The sequence below is a fragment of the Lipotes vexillifer genome, unplaced genomic scaffold (assembly GCF_000442215.2).
Source record: "Lipotes vexillifer unplaced genomic scaffold, Lipotes_vexillifer_v1.1 scaffold450, whole genome shotgun sequence".
NCBI classification, from domain to species: domain Eukaryota; kingdom Metazoa; phylum Chordata; class Mammalia; order Artiodactyla; family Lipotidae; genus Lipotes; species Lipotes vexillifer.
Genome location: NW_006794180.1, coordinates 842,410 through 861,058, shown reverse-complemented (window position 1 = coordinate 861,058; position 18,649 = coordinate 842,410). Strand labels below are relative to the sequence as shown.

General features: G+C 37.1%; 1 protein-coding gene across 2 annotated transcripts in view; it reads left to right on the top strand.

Annotated features, from left to right (window-relative positions):
• The window catches only part of RELN (reelin), a 519,560-nt gene that overhangs the window by 137,796 nt on the left and 363,115 nt on the right, over positions 1–18,649 (top strand). For both annotated transcript variants that reach the window (XM_007467058.1, XM_007467059.1), the window contains exon 3: positions 17,093–17,228. In XM_007467058.1, coding sequence (XP_007467120.1) covers positions 17,093–17,228 — 136 coding nt within the window. The remainder of the gene's footprint in view (positions 1–17,092; positions 17,229–18,649) is intronic.

The window sequence follows — 18,649 nt, the reverse complement described above, 5'->3', positions numbered from 1 at the left end:
CAGTATTGGGGGGGGGTAGTGTAATTAATTGTGTTGGCAAGTAAACTTAGGATAGTTTTTACTAATAACTTTTGCTAGGTACAAATGACTTCTTCCTGTCTGAAGGTGTTTAATGAAAAGTTTAATTATCATTATACTGTAACTGCTTATATGTTCTTTTAGAGTTTATGTTAGCCAGTGATTTTCAATATTAAAAAAAATTGTATGGATGACAATGGGTTACCTCTCTGTAAAGATACATATTAATTTCAAAAAGTCATGTGGACTCCTGCATGCATTTTCCAGTTGCAAATCTAGAACTTTTTTCTAGACTTCTTTGTCAGTATATTTGTTTTTTGATGTAAATTATCTCTCCTCCTTAGAAGCCCATGCTTCTAAGTAATACCCCTCATTATTTTATGTGATGTTACATTCTATTATACTTTGCATTTTAGGCAAGTCTGAATTATAAAATCAATCAATGTTTAGAAAATGAGTTTTTCTTATATGGTAGTATCTTAATAAAGCATTGCCTCAATACCTAACCCTGAGTCACAGAACACTAATTGCAAACATATTTCTCTGAGTGACAGCACTGCAGTTCCTCATGACCCTCTTCATTTATTTGAGTTGTGTTATGAAGTCCTAATTGTAAGAAGATACAGAGACACAGGGAGAATGCCATGTGATAGTGGAGGGTTGGAATGATGTACCTATAGATCAAGGAACTCCTGGACCCACCAGAAGCTAAGAAAGTGGCATCAACAAAATTTCCCTGACAGCCCTCAGAAAGAACCAAGCTGCTGACACCTTGATTTTGGACTTCTTGCCTCCCAAACTGTGAGACAATAAATTCCTGTCGTTTTAAGCCACCCAGCTTGTGATACTTTGTTACAGCAGCCCTAGTACACTAATACCAGGTATAAAGCAATGAATTCAAATAAAAACCTTTCTCTTAACACCAGAATTCTAACCCTTCTCATGCCTTGCTGGATCTCTTGCAGTAATTTTCCAGGCACTGTCCTTGATGCTCTTTGGTTTGTACCCATCCATTTTACACACCACTACCATTTTAATATTTCCGTCTGCGTATACAAAATTCCAGTAATCACTCTTCATTGTGCCTGCAACAGTGCAAATTTTTAAGTGAGGCATTCAAGGGCCTTCTTTTCTGGCCTCGACTGCCTTTCCAGCCCTCCCCCTCCCCCTCCTTGCACCTGCTGTGCACGACACTGTATTCTAACCACTCCCACTTCTCCTTGTTCTCTCAGTGTGACCAACACTTTTCCACTTTGAGCATGCTGTTCCTTTTGCAACAAGCCCCCCTCCAGAATTACACTCCCCTTTCAAAACCAAGCTGAAAGGCTGCTGTCAATGTTTATTGATTCTGTCCCCAAAGCATTTGCTATCCCTTTGGGCTCACAAAATAATGTAGACTTCTTTATGATCCTTAGAGTAGTTTGCTTTGTATTACCAGTATCTGTGCATGAGTCTTCCACTGTGTTAAGCCCTCAAGGAATCTTTAACTTTTGTTGGCAGAAATCTGGCATCTTCAGGGTAGATCATAATTCCATAATAGACCAATCAGAAACAATCAATTCTGCTGATTTCAGGCTTCTTGTATGCTCCCCTGACATGTTCGCCTTACATTCCCTTGAAAAATACAGCAATGGGCTCAAATCACAGCCTTTTCTGTCCTTATTCCCATCACTATTTGTATCTCCTTACCAACCAACGGAGGATAAGTTAAGAATCTGATGATTCCCTGATGTCAGAAAGTCACAAGAGAGACAGTTATTCACACTAAATCTCTTAATTTCCTCCCTGACCTAGTGAAGGCTCTAAACCAAACGTAGCAAAATTTTTCTTTTAATTGGACCTCCTCTATTAGTAAAATTTTTGAACATGCATGTATAATTATCTATTTGCCTATTTATTTACTTTTAATTTATAAATTCTATACATATACTCCTGTACTTACCTACTTTGTATATTATAGAACATACACATTTGATGTTAAAATATAAAAATTCTAATATTTCCTTCCCAACTATAAATAGAGGTATACAAATGGATTCTTTTAAAAAATGTTTAGGTGATTGCCTTTTCACTTAGAAACTGTAGATAGATAATTCCTAACCTAAAATTAAATTTCTTTCTCTCAAAGAATACAAACTGGAAATGATGTAAACTTTACCAGCAATATAAGACTTATGGTTACAAATTCACATTAAAGATTATATATTTTACATAAAGCCTAAAAGAAGCCATACAATGGAAACATAATCATTCAAACTGAAGCTTGGAATGGTATAATTTGTATGTAAAGAAGAAACTTCGAAGGCTTCAAGTAGGCATGATTTATTAAAAATAAATGAAAACTACAGGGGAGAAAACATTTAAATTTACCTTTAACCAATAACTTGCTTTGTTAAGAACCTTTTTGGTGAACATTCAAGTGAGTGTATATTCAAGTAATCCCAGCATAATTTTTTTAGTCAAACCAATATGCTTTGCTTAAATTTGAGTTAATAGATTATAATAACTTTAAAAATAGCTGTGTTTTGTCTCTTTTTCTTTTCCTAATATGTTTTATTTTTAAATACATCTTTACTGGAGTATAATTGCTTCACAATGCTGTTGTACAACAAAGGGAATCAGCCATATGCAGACATATATCCCCATATCCCCTCCCTCTTGATCCTCTCTCCCACCCTCCCTATCCCACCCCTTTAGGTCCTTACAAAGCACAGAGCTGATCTCCCTGTGCTGTGCTGCTGCTTCCCATAGCTATCTATTTTACATTTGGTAGTGTATATATGTTGATGCTTCTCTCACTTCGCCCCAGCTTCCCCCTCCCCCTCCCTGTGTCCTCAAGTCCATTCTCTATGTCTGCATCTTTATTCCTGCTCTGCCACTAGGTTCATCAGTACCATTTTTTATTAGATTCCATAAATATTTGTTAGCCTACGGCATTTGTTTTTTCTTTCTGATTTACTTCACTCTGTATGACACACTCTAGGTCCATCCACCTCACTACAAATAACTCAATTTCATTTCTTTTTATGGCTGAGTAATATTCCATTGTATATATGTGCCACATCTTCTTTATCCATTTATCTGTTGATGGACACTTAGGTTGCTTCCATGTCCTGGCTATTGTAGATAGAGCTGCAGTGAACATTGTGGTACATGACTCTTTCTGAATTATGGTTTTCTCAGGGTATATGCCCAGTAGTGGGATTGCTGAGTCATATGGTAGTTCTATTTTTAGTTTTTTAAGAACTCCATACTGTTCTGCATAGTGGATGTATCAATTTACATTCCCACCAACAGTGCAAGAGGGTTCCCTTTTCTCCACACCCTCTCCAGCATTTATTGTTTGTAGATTTTTTGATGATGGCCATTCTGACCGGTGTGAAGTGATACCTCATTGTAGTTGTGATTTGCATTTCTCTAATAGTGATGTTGAGCAACTTTTCATGTGCCTCTCGGCGATCTGTATGTCTTCTTTGGTGAAATGTCTCTTTAGGTCTTTTGCCCATTTTTTAATTGGGTTGTTTGTTTTTTTGATGTTGAGCTCCATGAGCTGTTTGTATATTTTGGAGATTAATCCTTTTTCCGTTGTTTCATTTGCAAATATTTTCTCCCTTTCTGAGGGTTGTCTTTTCATCTTGTTTGTGGTTTCCTTTGCTGTGCAAAAGCTTTTACGTTTCATTAGGTCCCATTTATTTTTGTTTTTATTTTCATTACTCTAGGAGGCGGGTCAAAAAATACCTTGCTGTGGTTTATGTCAAAGGGTATTTTTCCTATGTTTTCATCTAAGAGTTTTATATTGTCTAATCTTACATTTAGTTCTTTAATCCATTTGGAGTTATTTTTGTGTATGGTGTTAGGGAGTGTTCTAATTTCATTCTTTTACATGTAGCTGTCCAGTTTTCCCAGCACCACTTATTGAAGAGGCTGTCTTTTCTCCATTCTATGTTCTTGCCTCCTTTGTCATAAATTAGGTGACCATATTGCGTTCTTTCTAACCTGTACCATTGATCTATATTTCTGTTTTTGTGTCAGTACCAGACTGTCTTGATTACTGTAGCTTTGTAGTGTAGTTTGAAGTCAGGGAGTATGTTTCCTCCAGCTTGTAGTAGTCTGTTAAAATCCTTTGTATTTCTGCAGCGTCAGTTGTAATCTCTCCTTTTTCATTTATAATTTTATTGATTTGTGTCCTCCCTTTTTTTCTTGATGAGTCTGGCTAAGGGTTTATCAATTTTGTTTATCTTCTCAAAGAACCAACTTTTAGTTTTATTGATCTTTGCTATTGTTTTCTTTGTTTCTATTTCATTTATTTGTGCTCTGAACTTTTGATTTCTTTCATTCCACTGACTTTGGGTTTTCTTTGTTCTTTCTCTAGTTGCTTTAGGTGTATGATTACATTGTTTATTTGAGATTTTTCTTGTTTCTTGAGGTGAGATTGAATTGCTATAAGCTTCCCTCTTAGAACTGCTTTTGCTGCATCCCATAGGTTTTGAGTCCTCGTGTTTTCGTTGTCATTTGTTTCTATGTATTTTTTTTATTTCTTCTTTGATTTCTTCAGTGATCTCTTGGTTATTTAGTAGCGCACTGTTTAGCCTCCATGTATTTGTGTTTTTTACAGTTTTTTTTTTCCTGTAATTGATTTCCAGTCTCATAGCATTGTGGTCAGAGAAGATGCTTGATTCGATTTCAGTTTTCTTAAATTTTCCAAGGCTTGATTTGTGACCCAAGATGTGCTCTGTCCTGGAGAATGTTCCGTGTGCCCTTGAGAAGAAAGTGTATTTTGCCACTTTTGGGTGGAATGTTCTATAAATGTCAATTAAATCTGTCTGTTCTGTTTTGTCATTTAAAGCCTGTGTTTCCTTATTTATTTTCTGTTTGGATGATCTGTCCATTGGTTTAAGTGGGGCGTTAAAGTCCCCTACTATTATGCGTTACTGTTGATTTCCTCTTTCATGGTTGTTAGCATTTGCCATATGTATTGAGGTGCTCCTATGTTGAGTGCATAAACATTTATAATTGTTATATTTTCTTCTTGAATTGATCTCTTGATCATTATGTAGTGTCCTTCCGTATCTCTTGTAACATTCTTTATTTTAAAATCTATTTTATCTGTACAAGTATTGCTACTCCAGCTTTCCTTTGGTTTCCATTTGCATGGAATATCTCTTTCCATCACTCCACTTTCAGGCTGTATGTGTCCCTAGGTCTGAAGTGGGTCTCTTGTAGACAGCATATAGATGGGTCTTGTTTTTGTATCCATTCATCCCAGTCTGTGTCTTTTGGTTGGGGCTTTTAATCCATTTACATTCGAGGTAATTATCGATATGTATGGTCCTATTACCATTTTCTTAATTGTTTTGGGTTTGTTTTTGTGGGTCTCTTTCTTCTCTTGTGTTTCGCACCTAGGGAAGTTTCTATAGCATTTGTTGTAAACCTGGTTTAGTGGTGCTGAATTCTCTTAGCTTTTGCTTGTCTGAACAGCTTTTGATTTCTCCATCGAATCTGAATGAGATCCTTGCTGGGTAGAGTAATCTTGGTTGTAGGTTTTTCTCTTTCATCACTTTAAGTATATCCTGCCACTCACTTCTGGCCTGCAGAGTTTGTGCTGAAAAATCAGCTGATAACCTTATGGGGATTCCTTTGTATGTTATTTACTTTTGCCTTGCTGCTTTTAATATTTTTTCTTTGAATTTAATTTTTGTTAGTTTGATTAATATGTGTCTTGGTGTGTTTCTCCTAGGGTTTATAATGTATGGGGTTCTCTGTACTTCCTGGACTTGATTGACTATTTTCTTTCCCTTGTTAGGGAAGTTTTCCACTATAATCTCTTCAAATATTTTCTTAGACCCTTTCTTTTCCTCTTCTCCTTCTGGGACCCCTATAATTCAAATGTTGGTGTGTTTAGTGTCGTCCCAGAGATCTCTGAGATTGTCCTCAATTCTTTTTATTCTTTTTTCGTTATTGTGCTCTTCGGCAGTTATTTCCACCATTCTGTCTTCCAGCTCACTTATCCGTTCTTCTGCCTCAGTTATTCTGTTACTGATTCCTTCCAGTGTCTTTTTCATTTCAGTTATTGTTCATCTCTGTTTGTTTGTTCTTTAGTTCTTCTAGATCTTTGTTAAACATTTCTTTTATTTTCTCAATCTGTGCCTGCATTCTATTTCCAAGATTTTGGATCATCTTTACTATCATTACTCTGAATTTTTTCAGGTAGATTGCCTATTTCCTCTTCATTTATTTTGTCTTCTAGGTTTTTACCTTGCTCCTTCATTTGTGAGATATTTTTTTGCCATCTCATTGTTTTTTGGTGTTTTTTTTGATGGGTGGGATTGTGTTCCTGCCTTACTGGTTGTTTGGCCTGAGGTTTCCAACACTGGAGTTTGTAGGCTGTTGGGTAGAGCTGGGTCTTGGTCCTGACATGAGGTCCTCCAGGAGACCTCACTCCAATGAATATTTCCTGGGGTCTGAGGTTCTCTGTTAGTCCAGTGGTTCAGACTCAGAGCTCCCACTGCAGGAGCTTTGGCCTGACCCCTGACTTGTGAACCAAGATCCCGCAAGTGGTTCGCTTTGGGGTTCCTCTCATCTCCCTGGGCATCGAGGTCCCCCACCAGCGTCCAGCAGGTGCCCTAGTTGTGAGGAGACCATGAACTCTGCATCTTCCCATGCTGCCATCTTGACTCTGCCCCCTTCTACTATGTTTTAAATATGAAAGGAATTTTTAAATTTCTAAGACTACTTTGCAGTCATTTAGCCTTGAGGAATATGAAACACTCATTTTTCTGATAGAATATTCAAATTATTGCCTCAGTGGAGTATGAATTTTAACAAAATTTAAATGAAAGTAGTATACATCATATTTGAAAACAATTTCCTTGTGATCTGTCTTTAAAAATTTATTAATATTTATTTTATCTGATTTGGAATCAGTAGAATTGAAAGCATGATGAAATATATATCATCAATTCATTCATTAAGTGATGGTGCTTTCTTACAGCACATAAACTGCCACTATGATGTATATAGATAAAGTGCTTGCCATAATTATAATGTTTAAACTGTAATTTTTTTATAATGTATGATTTAATATTTTTTAACTTATTAGTTAATTCTGTAAGAAAACAAAGCCTGAAGTTACTGAATGAAATGTCTTTACCAGAAAAATATATCTTTGTTCTGTAAGTTTCTAGGGACATGGATAGAAATTTAGGGCCGCTAAGAAGTTTTAATGATGTAGAAAAAGCCAACATTTATGTAGTATTTATTATGGGCTAGGTATTGTTCTATACACTTACATGCGTTAACTATGTAACCTGATGAGATAGGTAATATTGTTTGTTTTCCATATTTCACGTGTAAGGAAACTGAGGCACAGGGGGTTTACATAATTTAACAAGGACATAGCTAGTATATGGCAGAACTGGGAAGTGAACCCAGGCAGTTTGGTTCTAGAGTCCTTTCTCTTGACTACTGCTATACAGCTTACATTCATCACAGTTTTCCTTTGACTGCTGGAAACAGATTATTGTTCTTTTTGACAGTAGGAAATACTATGGAGAAAGGAAAGCAGACTTAGAAGTCTGCTCATTTAGCAAACAATTATTGACTGATGCTGTGCAAAATCAATGTAAGACCAAACCACTTTTCTCAAGTAACTTAAAATTTAATAAAGGAAATAGAATTAAATGAAGTGTGATAAGAGTTATATTAAAAGGATGTGTTAATCAGGGAAATTCAGTTTTGCTTTGGTTACAAATTAACCCCCAAGTTACAGCTTATCTCAATAGTCTGTTAGGAGTTGAAGACTCTTCAGGGTAGTTGTCCTCCATGCAGGGACTCAGCAATCTGAGGTATTTCCATATCGTGGCTATACTATCACAGTGTGTGGCTTCCACTGCTATCAAGGCAAGGGAATAAAGGAAGCTAGAGGACTCACAGACTCTGCTCTGTGCTTCAAGTAGGAAATAGTGCACTTCACTTCTGTTCATATCCCATTGGTCAAAATTATTCACATGGGCCCTTGAACTGCAAAGAGGCTAGAAATTGTGTGTGAGTATATGGCTATCTGGTGCACACCAAATGCCCTGACCAAAAAGGTATGTACAGTTAACTGGAGCAGAAGAGAGTTGGACAAGAGTTAGTTAGGATTCTATGGAAAGTTGACTAGAAAGTAGCAGAAAAAGTCATGAAGTCATGATAGAGGCTGGTGAAGGTAACTGAGAAACACAAAACATAAAGGTTCTGGGCATTGTATGGGAAGAAGCTGTAGGCAGTCTCTCCAGTACCACGGAGAGCTCCTGTCATTTAAATTACTGTAATACCATATGATGTCAATTGCAATGCCTTTATGCAGCAACAGTTCATTCCATTAACATTTATTATGTGCGTATGATAAATTTTTGTAGATAAAATAATTCATAATATAACTAACATGCAAATGTTCCTAACATTAACCTTGGATACAGGAGGAGTTGTACAGGAAAATTTCGTGGAGGAGATGGTTTATGATCTTGTGTGTATTAAGTGAAAAGTAATGGTTTAGCCAAGCCGGAGGAAGAAAGGGCACTTTAGGTCAAGGGTCAGCAAACTTTTTCTGTAAATGGCCAGATAGTTAGCATTTTAGGCTTTTCAGGTTATAACAGTAGGTCTCTTTTGTATATTTTTCATTTTTTTTTTACAGCTTTTCAAAATGTAAAACTATTCTTAGTTCAGTGGTTGTACAAAAACAGGCCATAGTCCAGATTTGACCAGTGAGTCATAGTTTGCTGACCCCTGGTCTAGGCAGAAAGAACAGGAGCAAAGCCAGAGGTAAGTACATACAACTATATTCAGTTTGGTTTTGATAGAGTATGAAGTTTGAGTAAGGGTCATGATAGATGAGCCCAGTTAGATAGAGGACAGAATTTCATGTTGAAGTACTTAGGACTAATTTTGTCAAGTTTGGATTGCACTGAAGGATTTAAATCAGTAGAATGATAAAATCAGATTTGCATTTTAGAAAGATACCTGTACTGAGAATTAACCTGAGGAGGCAAAACTGAATACAGAGACCAGTTTGGGAGCTATTGGCACTGGTCAAAAAAAGAGATAATGAAAGCCTGAAATAAAGCCATGGTGGGAAGGGTAGGCAAGAGGGGACACAGTTGAAAAAATTTTAAGGTAACATCAGAAAGAGTTGATGATTGATTGGAGTGACTCCAAGACTAGGTAGGTAGTGTACTTTAGCTGAGATCATAAATATTATGCTGGCTTATTGATGTTCCTCCTTTAGCAGGAACTCTGTCATTTATTCCAGATTTACACCTCTGGAGTCAGAAACCAGAGGCACATCTTCTCCTTGTGTGACTTTTGGGGAAATGTATTAGACTGTGCAGGAAGGGTATGGGGAGCTTTTGCTCCTGTCCATCAAATAGATTGACTGCTATGAGCAGTACTTTTCCTGTGACAGAAAGCCTGTTCAAGGTCAAGGGTAAAGAACTGAATGTAGAGGGTCATGGAAATAGTCCTAAAAGCTGTGGTCTTTAAAGACTATCAGTTATTTTAGCTATTTTTAGATCAAGAAATCCAGAACTTTATAGACTTTGAAATTGCCCTCTGAAGTAGACATAAGCCATCTATGATTGGCCACCATTTCTATATAGTTTCCCATGTTGTTAGTACCATCATCCCCAAATAGAATTTTCATACTTCCTTTCTAGGGTGAAGGCATGTAACTTAGTTTCCACCTACTAGACCAACGCTCATGAGACTTGAATATAGAAGAATGCAATATGAAGTGAGGACCAAGTGTGGGGAAATCCAGATTCAGTCAAGTGCAGCAGTGAAAAGGAAGGGAGTATAGTTCTGGACACATAGCCAGCATGGTGCAGTTAGTTTGGAAAGGCTGGGGGCAGACAATGTGTAGAGATTATCTACCACCAAGCAACTTTTAAGCGGGGAGGCAGAGTATGCAGTGTTAGGAGGAAAGGCAGCAGAAACAGTGTTTTGAAACAGTGGATCAGAGAGCTTCAGTTAAATACAGTGCAGACTTTACATAGCTCTTTGGAAAGGATGCTGCTCTGTCAAACTCAGTGGCCACATGACCTAAGTGTAACTGGATGGCTTTGCCCCTTAGGGGAGCACTTTTGGCCTAAAGATGTCTCACTCACGTCTGTACCTAACTCAGGGATGTGTCTAACAAGAGGACAAAGGTTATCCAAAAACTGTCTGATAAGAAATTAACATCTTTGGAGAGAGAGGGTTGGAATATGGGTGGGGCGAGGACAGCACCTGAGTTTGTTTCTAGAGCAGGGGCCCTCTTCATGCTCACTCTCAGATGGTTTGCATTTCATCACTGGATTTGGATTTAGGTTGGATCGACACAGGGGTCTGTCCCGGAATTGAGGTACTGCCTCTTATGGACACAAGGAGGGAGGAATCCAGTGGACAGTGTAAGATAGAAGATGGATCTGTGTTCCAGTGCTGTTCACTAGCTCTGTTATCAACACTTGTTTAAGTGTTGGAAAGTCACTTAAGTCCACCGGTTCTTGATAATTCTCATTTATCTCTGAAGTGGGAATGATAGTAACAGCTAACACATATAGTGCTAACTATGTGCATATATTCATCAAATCTTCAGAGCCACCCTATTATTATCATCTCCATTTTCCTGGAGAGGAAAGTGAGGAACAGTGTTTCAGTAACCTGCCCCAAATTCCACAATTCCTTGGTAGTGGAGCAAAGATCTGAACCCAGGCAGACTGCCTCCAGGGTCTGTGCTCTCAACCTTTCCCCTCTATTGCCTCTATAATAGTAGTAAGGTAATAACATGGGGAAAACACCTGGCACAGAGAGGGCATTTGATAAACAGTAGTGCTGGAAGAGGGATGAAGAGGGAAGGCAAAAGCAAGAATTCTCACCTTTGTAACTGCATGAATGAGGAAAGAATCAGGTTGACTTAGAGTAAGTTCTTTGTGTATAACCAACAAGACATATGGGAATAGCATGGATCCTCATACATTTCTAATGTATACCCATAGACATACAATTCCAGAAAGATTTTTAAAAGGTTTTCATACTTTTCTCTTTCTAGACCTAAATCTGAAACCAAATGCCTTCAAATCAATGCTTTAAAAGTTAAATATACCCAGTGCATATGTGTGAGTGTGGGTGCCCATACTTTTCATTTACTTGTATCACTACTTGAAAGCTATTATTTTCATATCCATTTTCATCAGGCTGGTACTTCACAGATAAGCTGCAATAAGTATGTTTTCAGCAAGTTCGGTGATTACTTTTCAGCATATAAAATCATGTTTAGCTTTGTTGAAATATTTGTGTACATTGACCTAGCAAAGAAGGCGAATAATAGACAAGTCAAATTCTGCAAGTAAACAGTTATTCATATTTGAATCAAATGAAAAGATTAAAGAATGACATAAAGGAACTCCGTAATTCACTTTCTCTCTTCACTTAAAATATAACACTAACTTTCCAGACTACATTTTCAGAACAGTCTACTTCTTATTAACTCATGTAAGCCTTTAGATATCCCTTTGAAACAAAGAGAAAATGATGAAAATAAAAGGAAACAGAAATCATCTTAAATATTTGTCTGTTCTTACACTTTTTATACAGATATAAGTTAATGAATTTAATAAACTTCCTGACAAAATATTCTGCCATACTTTCTGAAAGTGTTTGAAACAATAAAATATTTAAGACTTCATGATTTTTATATATGAAGGTTACATTTATCACAAACCAAAAATCTATAATCTTAATGTACTTTCCCTTTATTTCGTGGTATCCCATCCACAGATGTCTTAGTTCTTGAATCACATGAAAAAACCAGGACATGCTTCTACCCACTTTAACCCTAACTATGGCAAATTACAAACTGAACCGATTTGAGTAATCCACGTCTTTAATCTATAAAATATAGAATAAACCCAACATGAATGTGTAATTTTCCTAGTACATTGGTCATTTTTGGTAATAACATCTTCAGGGTGTTTCTTAGAAGCGAATAGCCTACATTTTTATGAGGATGTGTACATTTTATTTTCAAAATGGGGGAATCATAGAAATTCTAGTTAAAGTTCTGAAGACTCAAGGTATGCACATTAAAAGCATAGAAGAGTATTCCTGAGGGAAAATGGAGTTCATACAAGGTTTAGTCACAAAGTTAAAATAACTGAAGACTTGTCAAGGAAAATGACATCCCGGAAGGCACAGAAATGAGTATCACTGTCTTAAAAGGGATCATGGAAGCAACTTTAGAACAATTAAAGACATCGTGAGCCTAATCTTGCAGAAGTGTAATGTGGATAAAGGAAACTCTGGCATCGATTCCTATCCTTTAACCACAACTTTGATTAAGAAGACAGATGCTAGATAATTTTAAATTAGATATCCAATGGTTTGAAGAATTTAATCAATTTAAAACACTCATACTTTGTCAAAGGAAGAGTTATATTAAAAAGTTACCTTGGTTATTTCTTGGTACAGAAATTATAGTTAGATTGTCAATATTCCTATTTTTCAAATGTGTGTACACAATATTCAAAAGGAAAATGTATCTATAACGTAAATGCTTTAAAATCTATCAGGACAGTTATCAGTCTCATAGAACCTCACAGATTGAAGGATACCCTTTACTTCTTCATCCAAAGTTAGACAAAGAGAGCCATACTTCCTGAAGTGCTTGCTTTCTCTCATAGTCCAGTTCTCTTGGAAAAGGATAGCTTCTTTTTGGGGGGAAGAAATTCCACAGAAAAAAATTTTTGTATGAAAGTTTACACATAGCCACAACAATGAAAATAAAATCTTTATTATAGCTACACTACACACATATATATTTTGTATGTATATATCTCCCTGAGATACACAGTATAATTAAATTCTTTTATCATAGATCTGATTTTCCCTTTTTCAAGTAATATTAAAACTCAATATATATATCCTATTATCCAGCATGCAGCAAGGGAAAGCACCATCGTAAATTTAAATTCATTATCAAATTCAAATTACAGTTATCCAAGAATAGGTTTCCAAATCACATATATTAGATGGCATATGTCTTTCATGACACAGAAGCCATTAAGGAGATCACTGTGGCAGATGCAGTAAATTGTGTTTCACAGGACACTGGAAGCTGATGCTGACTGCTCTCCTCCTCGTTCTCATTTTACATGCATACCTCTGCTCATTATGTCTGCCTTTGTGAGCTGTCCTCCCATCTTTCTTCTGTTCATTTAAATTGTACTCAGAGAGCTAAGGCACCGAAAGGAGTCTTAGAGATCATGGACCAGCAGTTTATAGATGGTGGAACTGAAGCTTGAGAGGGAGCAACCTGACCATGCAGCCACGGGTGACAGAGCTGAGGGTACGATCTCGTGCTTATACTCTCCTGCCTCATGTACATAAAAACAAATATGGGAAATCTTAGTTTTTCCCTCAAAACTCAATTCCAGTCTCCCTCTTCAACAAAGTCATTTTTTTCTTTTTCTATTATAGTTTACTATAAGCTTTGAATATAGTTCCCTATACAGTAGGACCTTGTTGTCTACAGTGCCATTTCTGACTGTGCAGCAAGGATGCTTGTTTGAATCCAGGCTATACTGCCCTTGCTGTATAACTGTAAGCGAGTATTTATCTTCATCATATTAGTTTCCTCATGGGTAAAATAGAGAAAATAACAGCTCCTACTGCATAGGATTGTTAAGAGCCTTAAACAAGTAAATATTCATGAAATGCTTAGAATAGTGTCAGGCCATAGTAAGTGCTCAATAAACGTTAGTTGTCATTATTATAATTGTCCACATTAATCACTCTTTCTCTCCTCTTTTGTATTTTTCGCAAATACCACCCAGTTAGCACTTACTTATTTTGTAGTTGTTCTATTTATAATGTTAGTTTATTCCAGTTTTCTCGTCCCAGCTGAAGTCATTTCAAGGTAGGGACAGTGTTCTATATTTCTTCTGTGTACCTCCGTAGGGCCTAACCCAATGTTTGATGCAACACAGGGATTCTGTAAATACTGTTTTTTTCTGCTGGTTCACTGAGAATGTCTGGGAACCAGTATTTATTCAATCTCTTTAGGTGATGCTTCTGTGTAGCCAAGTTGGAGCACTGCTGTGCTAGACGGTTGGATTGCAAGAATGTCGTCCTGTAGGGTATTTACCCAGGGTAGGGCATGAGGCAATTGCAACTCTATAGCTACCTTATAAAGTTCTGTCAAGTAATATGCAGTCTAGACATGACTCACTTTCTAAGAGGAGCTTTGAGGAGTGAGGAGATATTTGCACATGAATTCTGTTACCAAGACTCTGAGACCCTGAAACGTTATTTTGTTTGATTCATTTCCATTCCCACATGATTGTGGCTGGAACTTTTGCTTTCATTTTTGGCCAGGCTGACTCCTGCATATGTATCATTTTCCATACACTGGATCCCTGCTTTATGCCCAACCAGAGGGGAGTGGTAATTCCTGAGTCACGGCTACTGAGTCTCCTTCAGCACTCTGTGATTTCCTTGGGAGTCTGGAGTCAGTCATCCTCTCTAACCTTGTGGTTTCTCTGGCTTGATGACTTTCATCCTTTTGTTTCAAGATACAGCTTTAAAAATACATACATACATATATATATATATATATATATATATATATATATTTGAGAAAAGTAACATCATTAGGATATGTCAAAATATAGACTTGTTCTTCTATTTCTTTGGCCAGTATGACCTATTCTGAACAACTTGCTATTCTAGAAGATTCTATTTCATTAGTTGATGTAGCGTGTATAATTTACATTGTCTTTTATTTTTATAGTTAAATTATTCTTGTATTTATTTAGAAAATATTTCTTGAGTATCTGTAATGTGCCAGACATTGTGATAGTTGCTTGAAATATAAAGATTAAAGACCTAGTCCCTCATAGACTCCCTGGAGAGATGGTCCAGGGTATGATGGAGCAATGTGTGAACTGCTGTGATGACATGTAGGCAGGGCACCTATCCAAATACAGGGGTACTCTACCAGATGCTGTCATATGTATTGAGTCATTTAATTCTCACAATAACTTTAGGATGGAGTGGACATGTGTTTTCATTTTAAAGACAGGGAAACTGGATCTTGCCCCAGTTCACAAAGCCAGCAAATTAATTTTTTATTTAACTGCCCACTCCTGGCAGTGTTTTTTTTTTTTTTTATTAATAAACTTTATTTTTAGAGCAGTTTTAGGTCACAGCAAAATTGAGTAAAACGTTTTTCCATATACCACCCACCCCACCCTCAACCTCCCAGGCATCCTGCACCACAGTGGTATCTTTGTTACAGCAAATGAACCTACACTGACACATCATTGTCACTCAAAGTCCATACTTCACATTAGGTTTCATTCTTGGTGTTGTGCATTCACCATTGCAATATTATAAAGAATAGTTTCACTGACCTACAAATCCTCTGTGCTCTGCCTATTCATACCTCCCTCCTTCCCTCCTAACCCCAGCAACCACTATCTCCATAATTTTACCTTTTCTAGAATGTCACATAGTTGGAATCATATAGCATGTAAGTTCTTTCATATTGGCTTCTTTCATTTAGTACTATGCACTTATTTATTCATGTCTTTTCATGGCTTGATAGCTCATTTCCTTTTAACTCTGAAAAATATTCTGTTGTTTGGATGTACCAGTTTATCCATTCACTTAATAAAGGATATCTTGGTTGTTTCCAAGTTTTGACAGTTATGAATAAAACTGCTATATACATCTATATGCAGGTTTTTGAGTGGACATAAATTTTCAGTTTATTTGAGTGAATACCAAGGAGTGTGATTTCTGGATTATGTGGTAAGAGTATGTTTATTTTTGTAAGAAAACACCAAACTGTCTTCCAAAATGGCTATACCATTTTGCATTCTCACCAGCAATGAATAAGTTACTGTAGTTCCACATCCTTACCAGTGTTTGGAATTGTCAGTGTTTTGGACTTTGGTTGAATATTAGGTGTGTAGAGGCATTTCATTGTTTTAATTTGCAATTCTCTAATGACATATGATGTTGAGCATCTTTTTGTATGCTTATTTGCCATCTATATATCTTTTTTGGTGAGATCTTTTGCCTATTTTAAAAAATCAAGTTATTCATTTTCTTAGTGTTGTTATCTATTAATATTTTATATCTGAGGTAAACATAAGAGAATCACCTTATTAAAAAAGAAAAAAGCATCTCCTGATAGCTCAGCTGGGAGCTGACTTGATACTCAGCTAGGCCATGATGTTCTCGTGTTGAACATGAGCAGTTTCATAGGTCATCCAACTCTGAGACAGTTGTGGTTTGAGACAAAAACAAGATCACCTTGTAATCATGCCTGAACACAGACAAAAGCAAGAACATGGTGCAAACCACAAAAATGACCAACATCCCCTGTCCATGCTAACGTGGCCGCCGCTGCTTTTTTATTGATCTCAGCTTTAGCCCTACTCCATTCCTCATGTCTCATAGATAAAAATTAAGATACTCAGTGATAAAATTGCTCCCACTTTCTGATAGTACCAAATCCAGAAGCAAAACCACCTTTACCTGGAACCTCCGCAACAAGACTGAGGGGGTCCCCAGGATGCAGGACTTTCGGTACTACAATCGGGAAATTCCTGGGCCAGCTTGATCACCATGCTCTCTAAAATAACCTAACACAAGCCCAAATATTTTAACAAGCTCCTCCTAACATCTTCATACTGAGATACCTCCAAGTTCCCAATAGTATTTGGTCTCCATTGCTGCAAACACTTCCAATAAATCCAACCTTTTTATGCTGTGTTCCTGGTGGTCTTTGTTGATGGGCAAAGACCAGTCAACAAAATCAAAATGAAGCAAATACTATAGCAATAATTGAGTACATTGCTCCTTAACAATAATGTTTTAAACGATTCATTTCCTTCTGACAATAGGAAGTAAAAAATTGCATAACTTACGGGGAAGCCAAACAGCATGTTGAATCTTAACATAAAAGAAAAATGTCCAGAAAATATTATTATGCCATCATAAGGACTTTGTTTTATTGTTTTTATAACAACTTCCCTTCCTTTCTGTTTGTCAGGGATCATGTCTGACCACCAGTTTGGTAACCAGTTTATGTGCAGTGTGGTGGCCTCTCATGTGAGTCATCTGCCCACAACCAACCTCAGCTTCGTCTGGATTGCTCCACCTGCTGGCACAGGCTGTGTGAATTTCATGTAAGTACCCAAAATGTCTGTGACTGGTACAGAAGGCAAATGTGTTATCAAACCAAACTTGGGTCCACTCGCCTGCACACAGTAAAGCCAATCTGTGGACACCAGCTTGTGGTGAAGGGAAGTACAGTGTTTATATCAGGGCACCAAACAAGGAGTCCAGGCAGCTAGTGCTCAAAAGACCTGAACTCCCCAGTGGCTTTCAGGGAAAGGTTTTTTAAAGACAGGGTGAGGGAGAGGGTTGTGGGGTACGTGATCAGCTCATGGACATTCTTCTGATTGGTTGATGGCGAGGTAATCAGGAGTCGATATTATCAACCTCTGGTTCCAGCTGGTGTGGGGTCAAGGTGTTTGTGGGCAGCATACAGTTAACCACCTGGTTAACTGGTTAACCAGGAAACCAGGCACCTGGTTAACTGGAAACCAGGCAGATACCTGGTTTCAGTATCTGCACAGCAGCTCAGAGGACATGGCTCAGAATATTATCTGTAGCCCTTGAGGAGGAACTAAAGGTCCTTGACTAAACTATTATAATTTTGTCTTGCTTGGCTGTTTGCCTTTGTTTCCGCATTTTCTTACTTCTCTGATTAAATTTATGCTTTGGCACTCAGGGAAGGCCTAGGAGGCTAAAGGTTTTCTACAAGTAAGAGGCAGGCGTAGCACATGGGGTGCTCTGTCCTGGGAAGGCCCCATATGGTCCTGCTAGGTTACAAATATACCTCTCATGAGGTTACATATACAGTCACTATTTAAATGTATTATTTTAACAGATTTAACCTTAATTAAAGCCTTTCATTTTGGTGTCAAAAGAGGCCAAAACTGTAAAAAAAAAAAAAAAAGTAATTTTAGCAGTTTATTTTTGCATATTTATTTATACCTCAGGAGATCTAAATTTGATTTTAGCTGATTAAAATACACAATAAGATAAAAGTATGTGAAGAAATCAAGGCAATAGGAAAATGATATTCAGAAAATAAGATGAAAACAGGTACAAAAAAATGCTATGAGGCTCCGTACATGGTTTAGAAGAAGACCACAGATTAGAGATTTAGCTGTTAGCTTTCTAGCCACTAGTGCCAAGAGGAAAATGTGATCAGTTAGCTGATTCATGGTGGTAAGGAGTCAGAATTCTATAGAAACCTACTGAATCTCTCCTATGCTTTCATTAAGAGGAAACAGGGAAATGTAGTGAGCAATGTCCCAACAGAGTTTATCCTTAGATAAACTCTGAACTACGGTTCAAAGTCTGTGACTTGTGACATCTCTCAGTATAGACTGTTCCCCTACCCTTGCCTTACAATCACTGCTCCTCACCTTTCTTAGTCGTCTCTTTTTTCCCCCATAGCCCTTTGTTCACTTCTAACACATGATATACTTCATTTATTTAATTATGTATGTTATTTATTGTGTGACTGTTCCTGCTG